This window comes from Diplotaxodon limnothrissa, linkage group LG19 (assembly GCF_057381915.1).
Source record: "Diplotaxodon limnothrissa isolate DT_005_m linkage group LG19, D_limnothrissa_male_GT1.1, whole genome shotgun sequence".
In the NCBI taxonomy this organism is placed as follows: domain Eukaryota; kingdom Metazoa; phylum Chordata; class Actinopteri; order Cichliformes; family Cichlidae; genus Diplotaxodon; species Diplotaxodon limnothrissa.
Window position 1 is genome coordinate 14,231,559 of NC_140614.1, and position 26,543 is coordinate 14,258,101.

A 26,543-nucleotide genomic window follows, 5' to 3' on the forward strand; every position below is an offset into this window, starting at 1 on the left:
CTTATTTTGAAACACGTGAAAAACTCTGTCAATGTGGAAAAGTAAAAAGTCAGATGTCACGTCGATTTTATTGTAGAAATAGATATAGATAGAAATTGAGAGTTGAAGTTGGACTGCTTTTTTTTGGCACTTATTCTGTTCCCTGTTAAATATTTGGCTCATACATTCATCTGTAACATCACTCTACATTCTTTGCTGCTGGCTTTGTGTTCACCTGCTGATTTTGCAGATGTTTTGCAAAGAGGTGATGTCCTGTTAGCATTAGAGGATAGTTGTGTTGTTTCTGGCCTGGACCCAGGTTTCACTTAACTGTCACTTCTTCTGAATATTTTTATTTAGCTCAGAAAAAGTGAAAGCGGGTGTGAATAAATTATTACCATTATTACCATTTCTTACAACATGACAACCTACTACATTCGATTTAAGGCTAAAAACAGCTTAAGTAGTCACGTTTTGATATTTAAAAATGCGTATTTGTTTTCTAGTCTCTCCAGAGGTGCTGGGGTTTCTGACAGCCATCGGACTCTTCATCATCCTCATGACTTTCCTGTTTTGGTACCTCAACAATAAGTTGGCACTAGAGAACCCAGGAAGCCTTCAGTGCCTTGATGAATTCAGGAAAACCACTGAGCTGCAAGGTGAGCATGCATAAATTTAAAATGAAAGCACATTCGGTTGTCTTTCTTTTACATCTGATTTTCTTTAGTGCCTTTGATCCCAGCACGAGGCCCTGCCTCTGCATGGAGGCATTTTCCACTGACACTGGCCTTTCTCAGCCCATGCCGGGATTACTGTTACTGACAGCTGTAGGACTGTTTACTTGTCATCTGCCCACGGGGGCTTCAAAGGTTTAAAAGGTTGGTGCCCCCCGGGAGCCCACACGGGGAGTTTGCTCGACTCAGAGAAGCCATCTGCAGAAAACAAAGGCAGGCAGTGTAACGCAGCAAAGTGACTAATCTCAATGACCTTCTGTGTGGACAGATTTGGAACAGTGGCTGTTTTGACAGACACATGAGACAAATATTTGAGTTCGAATTGTTACCGGTCTGTTGAAAAAACAGTTTACAGTTTCCTGATTCTGTTTGTTAAAGATGTATGTATTGAAGACTGCATGTTGTAAGTGGGAATGTATGTTGAGTTAGTGGGAAGGTTTGCAGAGCAACCACGAATTGGGTTATTTTAAAAGCTGTGCTGCCTCCTGCTGGAAAAAATACAAAGCTACAGTGAGAGAAAACTAGCTTCCTGACTTCGCTTACTGCTCTGATCAGCTACATTTTTATTCTCTGCTTTATTGTGTTTCTTTCCCTAATTTTAATTATCCCCTCACTGAGCATCTGCATCACATTGAGAAATACCTTCTTCTAATTGAGAGGACGTGTAACTAACTATAGTCTTTAAGTGACCACTTAGAGCAGGGATGTTCAACTCCAGGCCTCAAGGGCCGGTGTCCTGCAGGCTTTAGATATCACACCTAAATCAAATGATTAGGTCATTATCAGACCTTTGGAGAACTTCAAGACATGTTGAGAAGGTAATTTGGCCATTTAAATGAGCTGTGTTGGATCAAGGACACATCTGAAACCTGCAGGACACCGGCCCTCGAGGCCTGACTTAGAGTTTGAATATTTAAGGATGGCAAAGATAAAAAAAAAGTCTTTTATGTTTTCCATGAATAGTTGTCAGCTGTGTAACAACTGTGCACAGAGCACCATGGCAGCTTCATTATTGGAAATAATCTTAATTACTGTTTAAACAGCCTCCACTGTGACTTCAGGTTGCTGCACACGTTCAAAGTTTAGACTATTGAAAGTCTTGGTTCACTCAATCTCAATCTGTCCTCCGTGTGGAATCACACGTTTGCCTGTTTAAGGGTCTCTTAAATGGTATTGTGAAAACGCAGCAGCTTTTATTGAGACGCCCTCGCCTGCCTGCAGTGGAAGGCAAATTGGCTCTGGCAATTTGTGCTTTTGTGTTCAGATCACGTCCATTAGCTTTTGTAAAACACACCTGTTACAAATCTATCCAGTTTCTTTTCAACCTTTGTAGTAGTTTCAAAACGTGTCACCTGTTCAGCTTTTAAAACAACAAAAATCTCATTTTGGCGCGTAGGAATGGGGCGTAGGAGAACACCTGGAGAATATCTCATCCGCCGTTGGCCAGGCTGCCAGTCTGTCACGGCACAGCTAATAAATACATTTGGAAGCTCTTTTTTAAAAGCATTGATGAAAGCATGTTGTTGTTGTGACTCAAAAGGCATTAATTGAAAGTTGCATGATTGTTGCTGGATTGATACAACCAAAGCAGGTGAGCAGATTTGGCTAACCATCAGTTAACCGAACTAAATGAGTTTATGCATTTGACAAATTTATGACTCGTTTAAAGGATGCTTTAGTCCATAAATGCTATCGAATTTAGAAGAGATTTAAATTTAATATGTGATGAAGAAAGAGTCGCATTGAGTGATAATTCCAGTAGAAATGTTGTAGAACCACTTGGCAAGATAAACAAGAAAACCCATAAGAGTATATGACATCAGAGTAAATGACACACAGACTGAAAACACAAGCAGAATTTTAAACATCTTGTAAATTTCTCTGAATTCAGTCACTACATCACGCTGGATGTGTGATGGAGGTAATTTGGTGGAGGAGAAACCAAAAGGAGAGAGTAACATCGCAGGATGAGGGTGCAGATGTTCCTTTTTAATCACAGGGCTCTTCTGTTTTCACTGCAGTTACTTATCAAAGGCTTTTCTGAGCGATCACGAGCTTTCTGTTCAGAATGATCCAATAAGCTACAGCTGCCAGAACCAGTGCAATGATTTTTTTCCCTCATTGATTTTATCTGTTGTTTCCACCCATACAGTGTTTATTTTTATATATAAAAAGATGCTTCTTAAAGTGAAGCCAAAGTAAAATTGTCTTAAACCTGAATTCCATCTAATAGCCAGCAGGGGGCATCTCCTCTGGTTTCAAAATGCTGTCTATGGAAGGACATCCCATCAGATCAGCAAACATGTAGTGCTTACAAAACCTATTAGACCATCACCCAGTGTGAGGTTTAATCCTCAGATGTTCTAAATTAACAGTATTGGTGATTCTCAAAATCAATTTTATGTTTTTGTAATGGTTACTCCACCAGTGTGTGCAAGCTCTTTAATCATATTCTTTCATGCTAAACTATAAGTATTGTTGTTATCCAAACATTTTCAATTTTACTCTTTTAGAAACAGCAGAAAAACAAAGTAATGCACATTATTAGTTTTTGATTAAGATGCCAGATTTTCCATCATTTATTTGCTTTCTTGAACAGAAAAATTACTTTTGGTGGTTGTCCGCTCAGATTTGGGTGTTAAAACAAGAATTCACTTTGTTTTTTACCTGATAAATATCATTTTTATTTTAAACAGCTTTTTAAATAACTTGTGTTTTCTTGCTTTTATGACAGGCGGTCTAATAAATGTACCAAACACTCGACCTGATGAGCTTATAGACTTAATCTCTTGTTTAAAGCCTTATTAAATACAGTGCAATGTTCATTTTGCAAATTATGAACTTCATCGACCTTCATTCAGCTACATTCAAATCCTTCACGATGTCCTTCAACCTTTTGAGCCTGTCATCATCCACTTTTGTCATCTTCTGTGGGTTTTTTTCAGCTCTTCCAGTGAATGCTTCCTTTTATTTTTAAAAAAAATGTACTAGTTTGTTGATTTGGTCACTTCTAAAGGTTCTTTGTTTTTGTTTTGTTTTTTCAATTGAATGATTAACGGCCTCCCTCACTTGATTGGACATCTCTTTGGGTCTCATATTGAGAGCTCCAGGAGACAGGTAGTTCCAGATCTTTTATCAACATAATTTTTATTTCTATAACGAGGTAACGGGCCTCACATGGCCATAAAACAGTCAGTCAGTAGTCAAGTTACTTTTAAGCCCCTCAAAATGTGTGACTGTGTATAAAACTTCCTCAGATAAAGCCAGCAAATTCCTAAAAATACCTCTAATTAATGCTAAAAGTCTTCAGTTCAATCACACCACGATTGTTTTTGTTTTAATTTAATATACACTGTGTGTGTCGAATCATGTCTGAAACAGTTTTTGTGATATATAAGACAGTGTGGAGGGAAATGATTGTGGAACTGACTGTATTGTCCTCTATCCCCAAACAGATAAGGTCTACTCCGACGCTGACTTGCAGGCTTCATCGTCAGACAGCGAGGATGAACTGATGGGTCAGTATCAGGAAGCGGTCAGCCGCTCCCAGGGCCTCAGAGGAGGAGCCAAGGTGTCCTCTAATGCCAAGCACACTGGAGGATTCAGCTGGGAGAGCCGGCAGAAGTACAGCCCGCTTACTGCTGATTATGATGGCTACAGCAGTGAAGCCTCAGCTGATGATGGTGGGTCCTCCCACATTTGACCGTCTTGTATGTTTTCCGTGTATCCACAGATTTGACACAGTGAGAAGTTCAGATATTTCCTTCATATCACCTCAGGGAGTTTTAGTTAAATGCTCACAGTCCTCTGCAGCTCTGTACCAACAAACACAAGAACACCATATGTGTAACACACACACTTACACACACTGTCAGTTAATCTAGAGAGGTGATCAAAGCGAGGCTGCCGTTCAGCACACTCTCCGTGGGAGGGTTGTGAAACAGTCAACTGTCTGTACAATGTGCACAGCCGCAGCCTCGCACTCTTCCTTCTTTTTTTATAACACGTCTATGTTTCCCTTCTGCCCGACTCGCCATCGCTACGATTGTTCTTCACCCTTGTCGAGGTGGGTTCAGTCACAGAAGAGCGCTGGCACTGACCTCCTTGGATTAGTTTGTTATTCATCTGACACGTTATTGGCCAAGAAGCATATCGTGTTGATTTAACGCTATACAAAAAGCCACTCTTGACTTTCTCCTCAGTAAATGTTTACCCAACTTTATGCTTAAAAAATAGCTTTGCATGGCATAAATGACAAGACTGGCTCTGCCTAAAATGAAGAGACTGTGCATGTCAACACTTACAATGGATGTTTTTTAAGCTCGTGGCTTCCTGAGGTGCTTCTTTCACCTCTATATCCAGCCTGCCATCTAACCCTGTAAGAACCATCCTACACTATGCCCCTAAATGTGAAACTAGCCCTTTAGGGAAAGCAAATAAGCAAATGTATCTGTTGCATAGAGAAGAAAACTGTTACAAGGAATGTCAAATTCATCTAAAAGTCCCCGATTGACCTGTTTTTCCATCCTGCAGAAATATATCGGCAGTGCTGTTGTTGCCTGTTTTCGTCACACCCAGACAGGAATGCTTGTGTCTGACAGTATTTTTCAAAGACAAAAACAATCTAGTCTTTGCCAGGGTCCTTGATTGGTGAATCACGTCTGAACCAGTTTTTGTGTTATATAAGACAGTGGGTTCAAGTGCCGGGTGTCTGGCACAGTCTATTTAAAGCCGCGTTTGAATGCGTAGCTGGGAGAGAAGTAGTACATGGCGTGCTTCTGACTCCATTAGCAGAGAGGCAACGGGCTGCACAAGGTTGTTGTTGAAGAAAAGCAGAGCGTCTCCTGATATCCACTAGATGGTCTCTGTTATCTTCAGATGATGCTTTGAATTTTTAGGTCACTATAGAAAATAATCCCACATGGGGAAATGAGTGCTATTCAGTAATATTATACTCCAGGATTTTCAGGTAACTCTTACTAGCAAAACTTTAGAATGAATTTATGTTTAATCTGCCTTCATTTAGAGACACGAAGGAGCCAACTAGAGAATATTGTCCCAAAGGTAATCATTGAAATCTGAATTTTGTTTCTGGTGCCTCAAATGTAAATGTCAGTGCAGTATTTCCTTTGCAGCTGTGATGCTTTAAAGCTTACTTTGAAAATACTGCACTACATGCACTACATGTACTCACTGGCCACATACACCTTGCTAATACTGCGCCTTAACTCTTCATAGTTCAAATTCAAAGATGCGCTGAAAACATTCCTCTAAGATTGACACGATAGCATCACACAGTTGCTGCACATGTGTTGACTTCACATCCATGATCTCTTGTTCCACCACATCCAAGTGCTGCTCTATTTGATTGAGGTCTGGTGACTGTGGAGGCCATTAGAGTACAGTGAACTCACTGTCATGTTCAAGAAGCCAAGTTTGAGATGGTTTCAGCTTTGTGACGTGACCTGTTATCAGAAAATGATTACATTGTGCTCATAAAGGAGTGACAATAATCAGGGAGGCTGTAGACTCAAACAATGCTCAGTTGGTTCTAAGGAGCCCAAAGTGTCAGGACAATGTCCGCCACTCTCCAGTTTGCCTCCCAGCCATTCTCTACCTGCTCAGCCATGTCTACGCCCACCTGGACAAACTGACGTGCACTGTGGGAATCATGTTTTTTGAACTTCTCCAGTGCTTTCAGGCCAGCTCTACTGGTGATAAATTGACAGTGATGCAGGTGGATGCCTCCCTAGTGACCTGGATAGTTTGCTAAGTGACTGGCAGACCACAGTATGTGCGCCTGCAGCACTGTGTGTCGGACAGTAAGTGTAGTAAGCGATACGGGATCCCTGCGGGGCACTGTCCCCTCTCCCTCATCTTCCCCTTTTACACCATGGACTTTAACTCCTGCATTGAGGCCTGACACCTTCAAAAGTTTTCTGATAACTCAGCCACAGTGGGCTGTATCAGGCTGTGGTGGGTAACTTTGTTATGTGATGCAGGCAAAAGCATCTGCAGCTTAACTTGGGCAAACTGTATGTGGATGAGAACACCGCTGGCTCCTGTTTGCATTTATGGGGTCTGGGTGGAGACAGTGGAAGATTACAGGTGTCTTGGTGTTCACAATGACAGTAAAATAAACTTCATTAAAAACACAGAAGTGCTCTCCAAAAACTTATCAACTTCTGAGACGACTGAGGTCGTTTAATATCTCCCCGATGATGCTCACAGTGTTGTATGAGCCTGTGGTGGCCTGTGCCATCATCTGTACTGTGGTGTGCTGAGGCAGCAGGTACCAGCAGACTCAATAAACTTACCCACAAGGTCAGTCATGCTGTGGGTGTGGAGCTTTTAGCGTCTTTGTTTTACTTATTTTTTAGTAGAGAAAGTTTACATCCATCCATCTTCTTCCGCTTTATCCGGGGCCGGGTCACACCAAGCCGTTCCCAGGCCAGCCGAGAGATATAATTTCTCCAGCGTGTCCTGGGTCTGCCCTGAGGCCTCCTCCCGGTGGGACATGCCCGGAACACCTCACCCAGGAGGCGCCCAGGAGGCATCCTTGTCAGATGCCCGAACCACCTCAACTGGCTCCTTTCGATGTGGAGGAGCAGCGGCTCTACTCTGAGCCCCTCCCGGATAGCTGAACTTCTCACCCTATCTCTAAGGGAGAGGCCAGCCACCCTTCGGAGGAAGCTCATTTCCGCCGCTTGTATTCGCGATCTCGTTCTTTCGGTCACTACCCACAGCTCGTGGCCATAGGTGGGGGTAGGAATGTAGATTGACCGGTAAACTGAGAGCTTCGCTTTTACGCTCAGCTCTCTCTTCACCACAACGGACCGGTGCAGCATTTACATTTTCTTTCATATTTATAATTTTTAATTGTGTGTCGATAATAAAAACAATTTCCCCTGCTGGATTGATAGTGTTTTGATTCTGATTATACCTCATGCAGAGGTATAATCAGGAACTTCTCAGGAACATCGCCTGTGAACGTCAGAGGTGCTTGTGTAGGATCAGCAGTAAGTCAGCTGTTTCTGCCTACGTGGCACCAATAACAATGTCACATTCACACACCCCCCCCCCCCCCCCCCCCCCCCCCCCACACACACACACACACACACACACACACAGACAATCGGATGCTTAGTTTGCTCAGTTCATGATGTCATTGTGACCATGTCTAGATCAGTGCAAACAGTAGCTGCCATGTGATTGGCCAATATTTGTATTAACGAGCAGTTCGACATGTGTACCTAATAAAGTGGCTGGTGAGTATATATTGACTGAGCTGTTTACTTTGGTTTGAAGTCATGTTTGTTTTCTTGCACAAATCCATCACTGACTACTTGCCTGTTGCAGGAACGTCACGTAGTGAGTGTTCTTTGTGCGTGAGAGAGAAGCAGGGATTTGAGTCACAAGAGCCTGCCAGCAATAATTTGAAATTTACTCGGTTTATTTATGACAACATGTTAGCTACGCAAGGTCTTGTTTTGATTTTTTTCCTCATGATTCTAATACCCTTAAAGGTTTCAAGGATTATCCAGATAACTGGCAGATGATGTATTTCTTGGCTTCCAAGAAAACAAATTCAAGGCAAAGCAGTTGTTTGTGTGCCTTCTGTAAAGTTTTTGGTTCATCAGATCATAATCAGCTTACTTATAGTTGCTCGACTATAACCAAAGAGGAGGTAAAAACTCTGTCCGTCCGTGGCTGCACTTCGGTTGAAAGTACTGGAGGATCATTATTTTCCTCCCTGTGGTAAGGCTTTGATGGCTGTGGTTTTCTCTCCCACCAAGCCATCGTGGACCAGCAATATCAAAGCAGCGGCCTCGTGCCATGGCTGACATCGGTTCAGGCTTTCTCTGCAATATGGAAAGTTTCATTAGATAAATAGGTGAATCGTTTCCATGATTTTCCACGAGCGCTAAAGGACACGCATTTCATTATTTTTTCAAGCAAACAGCCATAAAAGCTTCCTCTCCACACCCACAGCTACCGCTGTTGTGTTTGTCTGAGTATGAAGAGCTTCATCCTCAGGACATATGTATAAAACATGAGGAGGATTGTGCCAGAGCTGCAGAATCAGAGTTTGGGTGCCCCGGTGGCTTCACTCAGACTCCAAAAATAGGAAGTAAGCAGAAAGCAGAAAAATGATCTAAGGTTTCCCTTCTCTGAAGTAAGCCCCTGCTCTAATGGCCACTTTGAGAACCGTGTTGCACAGCATGTACCAGTGCTTTTTGATGGTTTTCTCACTCATGTGGATAGTAGGATTTCAGCTTATGGTCAATGGACCCTCCAAATCATTTGCTGTATATGATTATGAGTAGGTCCATAAATAAACTGTGTTGTCACTGTATCCATATTTTTATTTTGTCTTGTCACCTGTACTTTGCTCTTGGCAATAATTATAATAATTAGTGAAAAAAAAACCAGTTATTATAAAAATAATAATGATTAGATTTAAAGATTAAATGTAAACTGTTCTGTTATGTAAAAAAAACTCTTCTTTTTTTCTTTTGTTATTATTTTCTTTTAAGAGAAATATGGTAGACACTCACATTTCTGTTAATTTACCTGTTGCTATGGTTTCAGTTCAATTTTAATTATATATCACCAAATCACACTTTATTTTGTAAGGTAAAACACTCTAATGACACAGAGAAAACTCAAAGATCAAACAACCCCCGATGACTTGGTGACAGTGGGAAAGAAAAACTCACTTTTTACAGGAAAGAAACCTTCGGCAGAACCAGGCTCAGAAACAGCAGCCATCTGCTACAGGAGGTTGGGGATGAGGTTTCATTGATTGTGGCTTTATTTCATGCACTTTACTCAGAGCTGATTGGCCTACCTCTGACCAGAAAGCTCAATTAATCAATCCAGAGTTCATGATTTGATTCAGTTTGAATGAAAGTGGTTTTAAAAATCCAACATAAACCTTGGAAAGAAGCAAATTAGTTTTTCACATAGAACAAAATTCACTTGTGAATGAGGGTGCAGCGATGACTGGTGCCATGTTGGAAGTCGGCCACATTTTTAAAGACCTTGTTTACTTCTGAATGGTTACCCAACCAGCTCAATAAGAGCAAAAAAACATTTTCTGAAGCATTAACTAACAAAAGTGAGAGAATGTTTCTCAGCCAAATTTTGTTCATCTCGCACTCAAACCTGCACATTTAGCACTTTTCTCACATGAAAATCGGTGAGGTGTAAGTGAGATCACGATAGCTTTATTCATATGCTGCAACTCAGAAGCAAAAGGAAGCCATTTTTAGTATCCACACCTCTGAGCACATGTTTTACAAAGAATATTGTAGACAGAGAATAAATGGGGATTGAAACTGGGAGGAGGGCATTCAGTCGTCATAGTCTATACTCTGCACAATTTTTAAGGGATTATTTCTTGAGTGAAATGTAGTTCCAGCAAGTAGTTCCAATCCTGTACATTGTCTTCAGGATTAAGATTTAGTTTCTACCACCATGCTAAGCCAGAAAAATAGATCCCGGCTGTGTTTCAGAGATTCTTTAATGAATAAATTAATTATTTTTTTCAAATATAGCTTTCACACAAGAACTGGAATACATTGCAGCTGGGTTCAGTCCACTGTTCCACAGAGCCACATCTTCAAGCATATTTTATATGTTTTTAAGGATCTATAAAGTTGGGGGTAAAAAGGTGATAGGTTTGTAGCTTGAACCTATTCGCTGGAACGTTGAAGACAATATAATTACACCGCAAGCAAGACACGAAGTAGGCAAAGTTCTTCATGTTTCTCGTGCACGGGAGAGAACCGGACAAACGCCGTTCCTTCGCTTGACCCCAGTTGCTCTCGTCCGCTCCCCCGTAACACTGCTCTTTTATTGAGGTTACATGAATATGCATAGGTTCATTAACATACGCCGTCTACATACAAACAAAGAGTACCTTGCCTGTGTGTGTGTGTGTGTGTGTGTGTGTGTGTGGGGGGGGGGGTCAGAGTGTGACCCCATAAATGACTTCCCTAAACCTGCTGGTCTGGAAGTCCAACAGTTAATCTAAACAAAAGGCACTTAGCCTAAAACAGATATAGCCACGTTTATCCTACCATAAAACAATAAAACAAGGTACGACCTCTTCCCATGTTCCCAGGATGTAGGTGCGCAATGCACACCAAGCCTTTGCAGCCTGCTAAAGATCACACATCCTATCACTACACAATTGATTATACACCTCTAAGCATATATGGTTAAATATTTCTAAGCATAAATGACAATCAACAATACAAAACCTAACAAAAGGTCTACAATAGGGTGTGCAACTGTTAATGTAACTCGAGTCATGCACTCATACTGGGTGTCCTTGTTTTGTCCTTCCATCGAGTGTTTTAGAATCAGAGACTTTAGTCTGTATGAGGTCTTTTATTTTGAAAATTGACTGAATTTTCCATTCGGTTCCTGATGTCTCTGACTTCCTGTCTCCTCATCTGCCCTGTGCAGCTTTAAACAGCTTCCAGTTAAATAAATAAATGAATGAATGAGTAGATTATCCACTATTTTAAGAGATACGGAGCAGACGGTCACTTCTGGGGCACGTCTGGAACTGAAAGCATTGTCTCAAGTTGGTGAGGTCAGTGCTGGAATGTGGTGCAGCTCTTCTCAGTGTGTTTCTGGGAAAAAACTAATGATAAAGTAGTAGCTTGTTTGCATTTACACCATGCAGAAAGTGGCTTTAACACTGACACAACTGGTTTCTCACAGGGAGAATAAATATCAGTTTTATGTATTTATTGGTAATATAGTAAATCTATCTGCTTCTTTCACCTGCTTTGTTTGAATTGGGGTGATGGCACTTCTGTTTTCTTTACACTTAGCCTTCTACATTATCCGACGCTGATATTTTTGCTTAACTCCTTTTAAAACTTTTAGAAAGGTATCAGGAGGTCAGGTGTGTTTCCTCCTGCTTACAGTTGGGAAAAGGACAACCGAATGCAGCATCTCTCATTTTTTCATCTGAGATATTTTTACCTGCTTCTCACAGGCGAGATTCACAAACTGTTTTCCCACTTGAAGAGGTACAAGAAGGCAAAACAAGGCGAACGCCAGCAGAGAAGGGATGAAAGGGTGGGTGAGACGAGGGGAAGAATGGTAACCGTCCCAATTAGCGGGCTGGAGAAAAGAGTAGTGCTTTTACACGGCAGCTTCTATCAAATCAACCGCCCCCGGCTCAGCGGGAAAAAGCTGCTCAAAATGGATTTGCTCCTTTTATCAAGCCCTCCATGACACTTAGTTAAGACTCATTTGCCTCTATCCTGCCACTGATATGTGCCACTTTGAGCTGGTGTCTCACCGACATTATTAAGAGTGAAAGTTTCAGGAACTTGGGAGAAAGCTGGAACATTGTGTTGGAGTGGATTACGTCATGACAGTGTTGGCTTTTTCCAAAAGTTAGAGGAAAGAAGAGATCGTTCTTTTCAAGTTATGTTCTTCTTCATCTTTTGTTTTCTTTTCTCTCTCTCTCTGCCCCCTTATTTTTTTCTGCAACAGGCTGGGTTTAAAGCATTCATTCCTCACCAGCGTCCCTCTGGGAGTATTAGCATTGGCTGCTCAGTTATTGTGAATCCAAATTGGACAAAGGAGTCAGGTTTGAGAATGCAGCTGACAACACTATTCAGGCTTCTTTGTAAGTGCCACAGAAATGTTCAGCACAGCCTCACTCTTTGCCTTCCAGGCAACTGAATCATTTAGAAAGGTGAGAGGCATAAAATGTGTGGCAGATTAAGAAGTATTCAGTTCAGTCCTTTTAATGGTGTGTATCTGATGTTTTATTTAGACTGTGCATTCAAAAGATTCCTCTCGCAGAGCTATTATACTCACGAGGGCAGCTGCATCAGATCTGTTTGTGAGGCTGAAAAAGAAGTCTGAAAATTTTTAAACAAAATCATAATAATGACAAATTTACAGATCGAAATAATACTGATAGAGTTAGAATTGAAGATTAAACATTAAGACTCACCTGGTATTGTTACAATTAATTTATTATCTGTTAATCTTTAATAAGATGTACAAAGATGTCACGTGTAAATCTAAGTACACCACGTGAGTCAGTAGTTTGTTGTCCCACCTTTAACTGAAGTCGTTGTTTTCTCTCACAACACTGTGGAGAAAGTTTAACCCACTCTTCTTCAGTTCATTGTCGTTTGCTTTCCTTCCACAGCATTTTAATTGAGCTGAGGTCTGGACTGTGACTGGGCCATTGCAACACCTTGATTTCTTTCTTTTTCAGCCATTCTTAAAAAGAAACACATCAAGGTGATTTGCTGCTGTGCCTGGGATCCTGGGGTCCTCGTGCTGTCGAATGACCCAGTTTGGGCCAAGCTTTAGCTGTCAGACAGACGGCCTCACATTTGACTCTAGAATACTTTGTTTCATGGATGTAGTGCTTTTAATTGGATTGACAAGCTGGGTATGTTGGAAGGCATTAAGACCGTTTTGGTCTTTTGATGCTATGATGTTTGTTGATGATGATGAGAATACAGAATATCACCACCTGCTGCTACAGTGAAGCACTGATGAAGCTGTAAATGTGTGCAACCAAATTACTTTCTTTAATGGTTCCTATTAAACGATGTGTTATGATGTGTCTGTATTTTGTTATTTTATCTATTTATATCCTCCCAACCAGTCAACTGCATCCAGAGGATGAGACGGACGCCGCCACTGGATGAGCTTCAGCCACCGCCCTATCAGGATGAGAATGGCTCTCCGAGGATGTCCTGCACGCTGTCAGATCTGGGTGATGCCAAGTGTGATCTGTCCCACACCAGCGGTAGCCCCCACCTCTCTTTTGGCAAGTGTCCCAGTGAGGGCAGCGACGGCCCCGAGACTGAGAGTTACCTCAACAAGGGCTATGAGGAGGACGTGCCCAGTGACAGTACAGCTGTCCTCAGCCCAGAGGTAAATACCAGTCATGCAATATCAGAGTGATACTTTAGATTGAGGTGTTATTTTGAACACTGAACATTTCATTGGTTTCCGTAGGATATGTCAGCCCGTGGATCAGCAGCCCAGCTACCAAAAGGTTATGAACCAGATCCTGTTGCAAAATACGGGACCCTCGACATCGTGTTTGACTACAACTCAGAGGAGCAGCAGCTGTCTGTAACCATCATGGCAGTAACCGACCTTCCCAGCTACAAGCGCACCGGTAACATCTCCTGGCAGGTTCATCTGGTGCTTCTGCCCACCAAGAAACAGAGGGCGAAGACGGGGATCCAGAGAGGCCCGTGCCCCATCTTCACGGAGACCTTCCGCTTCAGCCATGTGGAGTCAGAGATGATCAGCAATTATGCTATCAGATTTCGCCTTTACAGCATGCGACGAATGAAGAAGGAGAAGGTGCTCGGGGAAAAGGTGTTCTACCTCACCAAGCTCAACCTTCAGGGCAAAATGTCGGTGCCGGTCACATTAGACCCATGCTGTGCACTCCCGGTAAGATGATCAAAGCAGGTGTTGGCTTTCAAGCTGCCACTCATCACCTCACTAATTACTTCTCTTTGTTGATTGATCTTTCATCCAACTGGATAACATTTTCAGAGTGAGATCACATTTTGCAGATCATTCTTACTGAACTGCCTGTTTTGTTTGCTTGTTGGCTTTTAATGCTTCTCAGGAGTAGATGGTAGTGCGACACTGCCTCCATTTCATCTTAGGGAATAAACAATAATCAGTTTACTTATTTTTTTCCTTTCGCTCACTTTATTTCAAAGGCTACAAAGAAGAAAGGCAGCCTTAAAAGGCACCTATTTATCCTGCATTGAATCTGTCAGATATTAGTTTTCTTTCCCTTTAGTAACAATATTTTTTATTTATGTAGATATCCAGGTGCTGAATTAACCCAATACAGCAACATTCAGTGCTTAATTCACTGAACATAAGATAACTAAAAATGTAAAGAGTATTTTTAGCCTATCCAAAAACACAAGTCCTTAAGTATAAAGAAAAGATGTGCATTACGTAACCTTCAAATGTTAGCTTGCCCAGCCTAATACAGGCTCCTTTTTTAGCGGGTTAGCTATCTGTTTGGAGATATCATATTAAAATCTTCCCTGAATCTGATTTATTTTCCTCACGGTTCTTCTCCATGGCCAGCTTCTGGCCTAGTCCAGCATCCTCACTCTCTGATGACTTTAAGAGCTCAGTCAACAGTTTGAGGTAATAATGAATCAAATGCAAAGTTTATTTTGTAAATGTTACTATTATTAGTGTTCAAAAGTAGGATTATCCTGGTTAAGCCGTTATCCACTGAGTGTGATTTCAGTAACAGATCATTAATCCCACTCTGGCTACCACCATATTTTATATCCAAGTTATAGTGGCTAGCATTATTTAGCGTGTACTATACGACACTATTTTGCCTAAACCAACACTCTGTGATAGTAAATACATCATGTATGTAGTGTATTAAAAGAAGTCAAAGCCAGAATCTCGTAGATTTGAAACCGGAAAACTGGATACATTGTAACTGCATGACGGTGATTTGCAAAATCAAATAGGCATTAAGGTATTCGGCAGCTTTGCCTTTATTCAGGAATATAACCAGAATACAACTGTGTTGGATTACAGATGAGTTGCGCTCATTGGCACAGACAGACTGAGATTGATTGAAACATGCTAGCAATCTGTCTGTGTTTATAAAGTAGATGGCAGTTATTTGCGTACCTCACCCGTCTGTCTGAGAGTGATTACTTGACGTGATCGATGAATGCGAAAAATTCAGTACAATGACCAAGTAAGGAGTTTGACGTCCTGCTGGGACAGAGCAGTAAAGGGAGGGTGTAGTGAACTGCTGTTTGAATTGTAATTCATTTGTGTTTTGGAAAATCCTTAACAATTAAAAACTGATATTAAGAATGTTCTGAATGTTTGCCAACTCTTTCAGGGTGGCGAATCCCAGGTCAGCCTCTCAGATATGACATGCAGTGAAAGCGCCTCGTCATTCCAGTCAGTCAGTCAGGCTTCCACACCGGAGATCCTCGTGGGCCTGGTTTACAACGCCACAACAGGACGTCTCTCTGTGGAAGTCATCAAAGGCATCCACTTCAAAAACCTGGCTGCTAACAAACCACCCAGTAAGTACCCTAAAACGTTTTGTTGTCCAGTTCGAGAAAGAGCAGGAAAACACTTTTAATGTTTCAAATGCTAGAGCGGAAGAGGACAAGTTGAGCCTGTGCATAGGAGTTTGTATCTCCTGTAAACATCTGTAGTCATAGTCTATATATTTTACATACTATGTGCTTCCTTACGTTCAGTCAGAGAGGGACTATGCACAGCGTATAACTTCTCCGAATCAGAGATAGTGTACTCTATCTCGGCCACCACCTGCTTTTCAGTTTTCCTCTGGTTTCCCTCATTTCCCGGTCAGCCTCCTCAGTCAGCTTCCAGGGATCTGAGCAGCAAGTTCAAACAAAAACTGCCTCTTGTTGAACTTTGTGCAAATGTTGTTGTTGTTGGCCTTCTGACCCTGTTTCTCTTTCCTTGCATCTTCTGTTATGTCTGCACCTGAAACTCTCTCACCCTACTACCTTTTTGACATCTTGGTCCGCTGTTTTTCTTACTGCTGTCCAACCCTTGTTGTCAGATGGACTGTTCTGTTGTCTAAAACACTTGATAGGTGGACAGGTTTATATTATCAGAGGTGAGTTTCTGTTCTTCCCTGTAAAGTGTCATCAGTGTTAATTTCACATCCTTTTTTTTTTTTTTAAATACATCTTCATGGATGCAAATAGATGTAAGTAAATGGAATGACTGTTGATTGGAGACACACTAATTTAACTGGCTTCTATCATTAATATATATCTAATTTGATGCTGTAGTATGTTGGATTGACTCAATGTCGCCTCATCCCCCAGTCGGTTGCATCAGATGGCTGCCGCTTCCTGAGCTTGGTTTTCCTCATGTCTTCCTCATAAAAGGGAGTTCTTCGCTCCCACCGTTGCCAAGTGCTTACTCTTACTGGATCACATGATAATTGTGATTAACTTTGTCTCTCTGTAATTTATAGGTTTTACATTATGAAACAATTGTTGCTATAAAAATGTAAATTACATATAACAGCAACTGTTTATGCAATATTGGGAGCCCAAGCTCTTTGCACCCATCCCAAATAAGTTGAAAAAATGTAACTAAATTCTCACTTGGAAGCAGTTTTGATAAGATAAGCTTTTCCCATAAAACCTGAAATATGACTTTCTTTAAATTCATGTAAACTTTGGACCATAGGACTCTTATTGCATTTTAACTCTCATCCATGAAGATGCTCGGCTGTTGTACTGTAAGTCTTCTTGCTGTATTTCTGAATGCGTATCACATCACGCATGCATCTGAGATACCCCCTCCTGCCTCCTTTGCCCGTTTCTTGTGTTGCCTGGAAGTCCTTCGTGTTTTCACTCAGCCTTTTTCATGCTATGTCAGTCTAGTTTTCTTGGTGTCTGATAGCCAGCAAGAAGGAGATGTTGTCATTGAGTGCTGGCCTAATTCGAACAGTACGCTTTGCACATTTTACATTTTTCGGCTTTGCTTCCAGCATATGAAACATAAACAGGACTTCTGTAATAGAGTTGCATAAATATTCATCTAAAAGCCACACTGTACTGTCCTCCCATTAATTGCCATGTTCCATGTATTCGTGAATGTCTCTAACTAATAACTAGCTGTCAGATTTTGATATTGTTTGTACATTCTTGAATAGCATATCCACATACTTTATAGTCTTCAAATTGTACTTGGAAAATAGTCGCATCTGGCAACACTGAAAAAAACCTTTGTGCAAAATCCTCACGAAGGCCTTGATTGACTTTGTGCGTCCTTACAAAGTGGAAAGAGCACGGTGAAAGATGCGGAGCAATTTCAAAGCTTCTTTTCTGCCATTTCAAAACAGTACCGAGCCGACGAGTCAAGTTAATCATCAGCCGCAGCCCCTCTCATTCAGCAACAATGCCAAAGAGCCATGCATCACCGCTACTGACCACTTAAGACATCCACAGCTCTACAGAGCCCATTCAGCAGCAGTCAAAAAAGAAATCAAGGCTATTTTTTTCACTCTGCTTTTATGTCAAAGAGAGCAACTGAATGTGTGATTGAAGGCGGTGAGCTAGGCGTTGGAAGGCAGCTGGCACTCGACAGCATGAAACCCTCAGCAATTCATTCCTTATACCCCTCTTAGACTGGAACATAATACACAGCATTATTACAGAGTATGGCTGTAGACGAGGGGCAAAACACTCTCAAAGATCCATTGTGATTGCCAGTCTTGCCTCGCTTACTTTCCGCTGGATTTATGGCTTCAGTTTGTGCCATGATTTCTGCATTGAAATGAGGAGTGAATAAGGAAAGCGTGAATGCTGAAATCACTTGATAATGGCAGTGTTTTTCCTTTTTGCTTTTTCCTCTTCTGGGCTAAATGAATGAGCTTTATCGGGATTTTGTTTTTTGGAATGTGATCAGCGGGGTAATAAAAGGTGGAAAATGTCGCAAACTGCGAGTATCAGCGGTACAAGTCGTGCTTCTAAGCTCAGAATTCTTAGATACTTTAATCCCGACTCGATATATTATGTTCTGTCTTTGATTGCTAGGGTCTTGAGCTAAATATGTTTTTTCATATCTCATCTGAAAGCTTCATATAATAACATATTAGAATTATGCACCAGCAGTCGTACTAGTAGCAAGTGCTTTTTCTGTTCTGTTTCACATTAAAAGCCCCTATATGCATGAAAACCTGGCAACATGCTTGCATTAGTTGCATAACGCAACTATTAAAATAAATACTAACAAATGAAATTATCATTTTTATTCATCAGATTATTAAAAATTAGATTATTTAAAGAGTTTCTAGTGCAGCGGCAGAGGGCAGTAGGGTTTTTTGCAGATCATTTGGTTGTGCAAGCTTCCTTGAGCAATGAGAACTGGCGCCTGCAAATTTAAGGCCACAGTTCTCAGCCAGACAAGGGTGGACTGCCCACTCCAGGTTGGAAATGAATTGCTGCCCCACTTGGAGGAGTTAGAGGACGTCGGGGTCTTGATAACAAGTTGCGCCTCAAGTGGACGCGTTCAATTGCCTCTGGGTCTTGATAAGGAGCTGGAGAGGAGTGGAACAGGAGGCTAGCAGGATTGATGCATCAATGCAGACGATGTGCCACTCTGGTGAAGAGTGAGCCGAGTGTGAAGGTGAAGCGGCCAATTTACAAGCTAAATTTCAATGAAGCTGTGTAAAATAAAGTGCAATAATTTGCAAGTCTCATAAACTCTTATTTTATTCACAACAAAACTTAGAGAGAATTCACTATTTTAAGGAAAATATTGGCACATTTTATACTTGATGGCAGCAACACGCACTAAAAAAAGTTGGGACAAGATCAAGTTTACTACTGTGTTATTTTAACACCAGTCTGTAAACATGTGGGAACCCATGACACCAGTTGCTGGGCTTCTGGGAGAGGAAGGTTGTCCCATCCGTGTCCGATCTGTTGTTATGGATGCAGAACTCTCTTTAAAAAGATGCGATCAGATTTGTAGGCAGCCAAGTCCGTAGGGACTAATACACCCCATAGCATCAAGCATGCAGGCTTTTGAACAGCGCTGATAACAATCTGGATGTTCCTTCTTCCCTGTAGTCAGAATGCTGCAGCTTCCAGAGCCTTAACCTGCATTTGTGGATGGCACAGTGAACTGTGTTCACAGACAGTGATTTGTGGAAGTGTTCCTAAGCCCATGCACTGATTTCCATTAAGCAATCATGCCTTTTTCAAGGACATCCAATACTGATTTTTGGTCGTGTCCCTCGCACACAAAGGTTTCTCCAAATTCTTTCATTTGATATTTGGTACTATAGATTATAACATGTTGACAGTTTTGAATTTTGCGTATTCTGAAATTCTTCCACAGTTTGCAGACAGTCTGGTGAACCTCTGCCTGTATTTACCTCTGAGAAACTCTGCTTCTCTAAGATGCTCTTTTTATGCTACTGACTGTTGCGAATGAACTTATTTGCAAAATGATCTTCCAGCTGTTTCTTTGTAATATCACTTACTTTTCCAAACGTTTTCGAGACATGTTGCTGCCAAAACAATTCAAAATGAGTCAAAAAGTAAAATGTTTTAATTTAAATATATGACCTGTTTTTCTCTGTTTTATTGTGGATGAAATATGGGATTATGAGAAAAGCAAATTCTGAATGTATTTGCATTTTACACAGTGACACAACTTTTTTTGAGTTTGGAGTTGTACCAGTCCCTCCTACCTTCACAGCCAAACACTGTGAGCAGTGCCCGAAAGAATACGTTTGCAGAAAAAAGCGGTGAAATGAAGTTCCTCCCATGAGTGTTTGGGCTCGCCAGGGGAGTAGCTCAGCCATTCAGAAGGAGCTCAAAGTGGAACCACAACTCCTACAGACTGAGAGACCCAGCTGAGGTACTTCTGGCATTTGAATAGAATACCTCCCAGTGAAGTGTTTCACCATTCTGGGTCTGCCCTGGACACACTGGAGTTGGGAATTTATGGAAAAACAATACTAAACACATTTTAAAAAATGATTTTCTACAGATATATAATTAACAACAACGTCAGTTCAAGCTTTTCTGAACAAGTTTCTGGCATGATGAAAGAAAAACGCGTGTGCCCATACACAGAAAAGAGTCTGCTTGAGAGAAATAGACCTTAACGGGAAAACTGAAGAAGACCTCTTTGCATAGTGAAAGAAAAATAAATCCAGTGTGAATCTGGGTTACAGTAAGTGTCTATTGCCAAAGTCATAAGGGCAAATGCATGACACCCAAAAAATCTAAATAAAATCTATATTTTTCTTTATTTCCCTCTGAACATGATACAGGTATTGGTCATATTAACACTTTAATGCTGGCAAGAAATGTTTTTAAATGGAAGCAGTAATCACATTTTTAGACATGCATGAAACAAATGGAGTTTCCATGAACTGAGCAGTGGCGTTCAATTCATAAATCATGAAAAACACTCAGTGCAACAACTTAACCTTCTTATTTTTCCCGGTTCTTTTCTGTTACGCAGTTCCTCCATAGATTTTATTCAAGGCTTTTTCGAATGTCTTGTATTTCCCTTATGTTTCTGACACCTCTCACCCAGATTCTCATTTAGTGTCAGCAGACCTGTATATCCTGCACAATATGTGAGTCACATTTTGGACAAAGCATGTCTTGGGACTGCCTCGGGCTCTAAAGTTTTAGCATAAGTCATTATGTCAAATAATAGCAGCTCTTCATGGTAATTTGTGATGAACCACGTAACCAGAATTAATTAATTTTGGCTACATGGTTCGTTTCAGAAGGAGCTCCTAATCCTTTCAAACACAAGCAAACGTATGACTAACTTTCTCCAGTCAGTTTTCATCTTCAGCATTATCCCCCATTTCAGATTAGACATCAGTAGTTGCATAGCAACAAGACTGAAGTAACGCTCCCTGCGCTCACAGCTGTGCTTTGTGTTTGATCAGGAGAAAAAACGCATCCTATGTGGTCATGCTCTTATATATCATCCGCTGTGACATTATTACAGAAGTGAATGCTTTGTGGAGAAAATGTGTCATTCTTTGCTGCAGAGGAAACAGCTGCAGCAGGTCGTCATGGCTGATTACTAAGAGGAAAGGTGAAGAAACATAAGGATTTTGCACAAAGGGTCTATTATTTAAGTCTGGTGCCTGAATTATTTTCTTTCCTTTTTTTTACTACTACAAAGCTATTGTAGAATCTCACGGTTTAAAAAATATATATAAAGATGTATCATTTCCCTTGTAACTCTCTCCTCCACCTGCTTCCTCTCTAGATACATATGTTAAGCTGACCTTACTTAACTCCATGGGCCATGAGATGTCCAAGTGTAAGACCTCCATCTGTCGAGGTCAGCCCAACCCAACCTACAAAGAGACGTTTGTCTTCCAGGTAGCTCTTTTCCAGCTCTCGGACGTCACGCTCATCCTATCCGTCTACAACAAGCGCAGCATGAAGCGCAAGGAGATGATTGGTTGGATTTCGCTGGGCCTCAACAGCTCTGGAGAGGAGGAGCTCACCCACTGGACTCAGATGAAAGAGTCTAAAGGACAGCAGGTTTGCCGCTGGCACAGCTTGCTGGAATCTTAATGGCACAGCAAGATGCGCGGGCATAGCTACACGGCGCCGCCGCCATCTTTGTCTCAGATGGGCAGGAAATGGAAATGTTCAACTGGGAAGCGGGAGTGCGATGCCGTCCAATGAACCAGCGTCAGTGGTGATGAAGAGACGGGAACACAACCACATCTGCACTCAGTTTCTCAGCTCGGCATGGCATAAGCGATTTCATGGCTCTGTTTGGCTAAACAGTCATGAATTAGTTTTATGATGAGACATGCTATTTTCCATATACTGCCGTGTAATGACCTTTAAGTTTTTGTAGATGGCATCTTTTTGTCTGCTGAGCCGGTTTAGCTGGGGCTAAAGATCATTGAGCAAATTACACCTGGTAGCCATATGTACCCACACCTCCAGCCGCATAAATACAAGTAGGAGTTTCTAAAGAAGGTTTTAATTTTTGTAATTATATTTTTTTAACAAATATTTTCCAGACCACCTCTTAGCAGATCCTTATCTTAAAATTTAGCTAGAGACAACTTCTTACCTGGAAATGTCAAACGAGGCTGGACATTACCATTGTGTCATCCCCATCGACTTCAAAAGCACAAGAAGTTTGGCAGATTTTAAAATGGCAGTTCTACAATGGTGTAAAATAGGGACTGTAAAATAATTAAAAAGGAAAAAAGCTTCCCACCTGAAGGTTCCTGTACTTCTTTAAAATACTACAAGCAATCTGAAGTGCTTCAGTCAAAGGCAGCTGGACTCCTTTTAGGTTTTTGAAGACATCGTCACCTCTCACCTGAAAGGGTTATTTGCACCTAAAGAAGAAGAGACTGTGAAATACAAATGTTCAGATTTTGGATTCACGCCTCCACTCACGTAAGCATAACTCATGATCTTAGGTGGCGCACTAGACAGCATTCCGAATCAGTCTTTAGAACTGAAAACAATCTTCTGAATGAAAAGTAAAACCTCTTCAGGAACCTAAAGCGAGTGCAGCTGCCTTCAGTTCAAACACTTTAGATTACCATTAGACGACTGAGAACCCATTCAGTCATAAATAGTAAAAAGGGACTCATGGGGGAGGTCAAACTAGTCACCATGGAACTTCCATAAAATCCTAGTTCATACATTGGGAATGAGGTTCATGTACCTCAAAGTGCAAGCCTTGGCTTGTTTAGGATATAACAAAGAGTGACAATCCAAACAGCAACAGCAAAACATTTAACTCAGTCAGAATGCATTAATGGTAAATCAAAAAAGATAAAGCAATTAGAAGAGATAAGGAGCCATGGATAAGGACCTGTAAACAAAGAAGCAAAAGGCCGGTCTAACAGCAAACAGGAACTTCCAAAGCTAAAAGAAGAAAAGAGACACCAGTGTGTAAGCGCAAAAACCATTTGAGGTTGGTTCCAAACGTGAGTCAGTCCCCATAGACTCCCACTTTAAAATGCCCAATGTAAAGCATTAAAATCATTAAAATGTTTATAGTCTGTTTATGGTCCATCAGCTAAGCCCATTCTCTACTAATTGGAGTCACTGAACTGGATCTCTCCACTGTGTTTATGCTGTTTGTAGCACCTCTAATAGAATTGTCTAACACATAAAAGAGCTTGCTGTGTGGTACAAACCATCCAAGAAATCTCTCACTCCACCCTTTTGTCTACATATCATTAATTCTGGGTCCAAAAACCTAGTATAGCAAAAATACTGAGTCCAAACCAATGAACGCCTTTATGGTGTCCATCTTTTACATAGTCCATAGAACTTCTCCAGATGTCTGATGTGTGAGTCGGAGGTGTGGATACACAGAGCTACCATTACTGGTCATGCTAACTGCACTGACTCTTTCTCTTTGGACCAAAAAATGACATTTAACCTCCTACAGTTCACCTTCCCTCTGTCTTCAGGCTTTAGAAGATATGGACTGTGACCGGAGACTTTGCACTGGCAGGTCTTTTTATCAGACGTGACCAGCTGATTGGTAACGATCATGTCTTAAATCAGAAATTATATTTTAGTGGATGTTTAGAACAGAGAAGGGAGCACTAGAGGAAGAGGACTTTTCATTTTCTTATTTTGTTTGTTCACCTTTTTTCTGACTGCAGCTTTAATCACTATCACATCATTTTAGAAACATGCATGCCACATGCTCCGTCCAGGGTACCCATAAATGGGACAATTATAAAGTGAATATAGGGACTTTTTCAATTTTAAATGTCCTTTACCAAAGTTTATTTCATCACGCTGCATTGTAACCTGTGCAGTTTCATTCAGGGTGGTGGGAGGTTATAAGGCAGTCATAAGAAAAACAAAGTCAATTCTAAGGTTTTTATGTATCAGGAAAAAATGTTAAAAATAATCTAGGACTTAGCTGGTCTTAAAAGTACATCGTCAGATGAACAGTTTTTAGTACGCCCCTCTGTTACCGACCACATTTATTTTGTCCTGATGAGTAAAACCTTAGAATTGATACTTTCGTTTTCATGGCTGTAGATTGAGTGAGAATTATTACACTTTAATGATTTCCTCTCTGCCGACACTACTGAGTTACAAGCATAGCTTCTCAAGCATCTCAAGCTTAAGTAGAATAAATAAATGTGAAGAATAATAGAAGGTGTCAGACACGCCCTGACATCACTGCCAGGGTTTGTGTCGAGATGACATTCAATAGTGATCATGGAGAAGAAATGAGTGTTTCAGATTGTCGAATATTTATAGAAAACACCAGTTGGAGGACACATTGACTGACTGGGATATGCTATATGTAGGTTAGTTAGATGGTTTTGTGAACATGACTTTTCATTCGAAGGTTACACGCAATGTCACGATTCTTTAAAGAAATTTCCGACACCTTTTTGAATATAAACGGCTCATTAAATCACAGCTAACAGGTGAGACTAAATCCTACTTGTTACCTTTTTCTAACCTGCTCTGGTGCTATAAGAGAGCTGTGGGTGTCCACACAGAAGCCCTTGCCTTATGGTTTTTAGTCAGTTCATCAACTTCTTAAAGAGTTCAAAACACAGACACACCCTGAGAGCACACAGACCTGCATCCACACTTACAGAAAGCACACGCAGTGCAGCACCACTCAGCCTCGCTGGAGGGAATTCAAACTTTTGAGGCGATTTCATTACGGCAGCGAGCACCGACAACCCTGCAGACTGTCTACGGGCTTTTTAGCTGCAGCCGCTTTATCTTTGCGTTTCATATACAGATAAAAAATATATATATATACTCTTTACTGTGCCTGTGGTTGTGGTGAAAGGTAGCTTTGTGCAGTGTTTATCAAGTGTGTGTGTGCGTGTGTGTGTGTTGACTGGAGAAGGTACAGTAAAGGGGGCGTGGGAGGGGGCTGTGATGTAGGTAGAGTTGTTGCATTTTCTTGTTGGGTGTAACCGTTTCTGATTTCAATTACTGGTTATTAGAAGAAAACAAGCCAAGTCCTGATTGTCTGACATATGCTTTATATTAGTAACTGTTTTATCTATTTTTGTATCAGCAGCCGGGAGAAGAAAATGTGTCAAGCCAGTTATTAGTGAATCAAATATTAACCGACTCCGTGAGCAATACTGTTTGAATTGCTACTCTTTATGATTCAGTTTGTTTACGTGGGGGAAGCAACACACGTCTTATAGCTCAGGTCTTATTTACGTTCCCTTTTCTAAAACCAGAGAGGGGTGTGATGGAGACCGGCTGAGTTTATCTCAAAGCAATCTGTCAAGACTTCTCAGCTTTGATGCTTTCTAACAGCTTGAAACAGAAGCACAGCCTTTACAGCACAACAGTGAAACACACAATGCGAAAGACCAAAGCTCATTTGGAAGTGTAGAGATGCACCTGTAATCTGAATCCAAAAGGTTTTTATTTTATGGGATCAGCCTGGAGCCTTTGAGTGAATTTGTATAGTGTGATATTTGATTACCTGTGGGGGGGAGAAAAGGGGGGGGGGGGGGTGTGGAATTCAACAGAAGACGTGCAGGGATATATTAAAGTGGGATCACAGGCCCCATAGTTAATAATATTACAATATTATTATCAGTAAAGTAACAGATGAAAAATATTAACACTGCTGGGAAAAAAATCCTCTTCTCTGAAAATATAATTATGCTGGAGAGAATTAGTACCTGAAAACCAACTGGAAATGTTATCCGTAACACTTGATCCATGATTCATGTTCCCTCCAAATACGGAAGCAAAAGAAGGCCAAAACATTTGACTTCTAGATACTGTTACGTTTATAGATTTGAAAAAATGAAAATGCTTTCACGTTGTAATACTTCAGAAATGTTGTTAAAGTGTTTTTAGAGTTTGCAAAAACCAGAAAGCAATACTATCACAAAAGGAACAACATCATACAATCTGGACTGCCTTTAGCTCTGATGACAGCATTCGACGTGGGATCATTTTGATAAATTTATCCAGCATTTTTTTCCATCTAGAACTGCATTCATTTCTCACTATTATCTTGTTTGACAATTGGAGAGGCAGAAATCCCAAATATTCTCAGTGGCCTTAAGATCTGGACTCTGGCCATGGTCGTCTTTGAATATGCCCGTGACATCAGGGGAGAAAAACATCCATTGATGGAAAAACCTGGTCATTCACTATGTTAAAGCTGTGAGTATATCAGCATATGTATGCTATATGTACCAGTATATTCAGGAAGTCAGCTAACCTCATTTTTTTTAAACGTACAATTTGCTGAACCTAAGGC

The 26,543-nt window shown here is 41.0% G+C and overlaps 1 protein-coding gene across 2 annotated transcripts; it reads left to right on the forward strand.

The window, feature by feature from the left end:
• Positions 1 to 493: 493 nt before the first annotated feature.
• On the forward strand, positions 494 to 21,853 carry syt14a (synaptotagmin XIVa). Of its 2 annotated transcripts, XM_085343044.1 has the most exons (8): positions 494 to 646; positions 1,432 to 1,446; positions 4,198 to 4,396; positions 13,375 to 13,646; positions 13,731 to 14,180; positions 15,631 to 15,820; positions 16,309 to 16,386; positions 21,540 to 21,853. In XM_085343044.1, exons 1-8 carry the CDS (start codon positions 539 to 541, stop codon positions 21,851 to 21,853), a joined length of 1,626 nt encoding a protein of 541 aa, XP_085199170.1. In that variant the 5' UTR covers positions 494 to 538. The 2 variants fall into 2 exon arrangements, with proteins under 2 accessions (XP_085199170.1, XP_085199171.1); XM_085343045.1 differs by lacking the exon at positions 1,432 to 1,446 and having other exon boundaries at positions 494 to 638; positions 4,169 to 4,396; positions 16,330 to 16,386.
• The last annotated feature ends 4,690 nt before the right edge of the window (positions 21,854 to 26,543 follow it).

What these genes read in the sequence shown, in the direction of transcription:
- syt14a (XM_085343044.1), top strand. Translation starts at nt 539, where the DNA reads ATGACTTTCCTGTTTTGGTACCTCAACAATAAGTTGGCACTAGAGAAC. An exon ending in CAGCTGTCCTCAGCCCAGAG is followed by an intron (nt 13,647 to 13,730) that starts GTAAATACCAGT and finishes TGGTTTCCGTAG; the next exon opens with GATATGTCAGCCCGTGGATC. An exon ending in GGCTGCTAACAAACCACCCA is followed by an intron (nt 15,821 to 16,308) that starts GTAAGTACCCTA and finishes TTTTTCTTACTG; the next exon opens with CTGTCCAACCCTTGTTGTCA.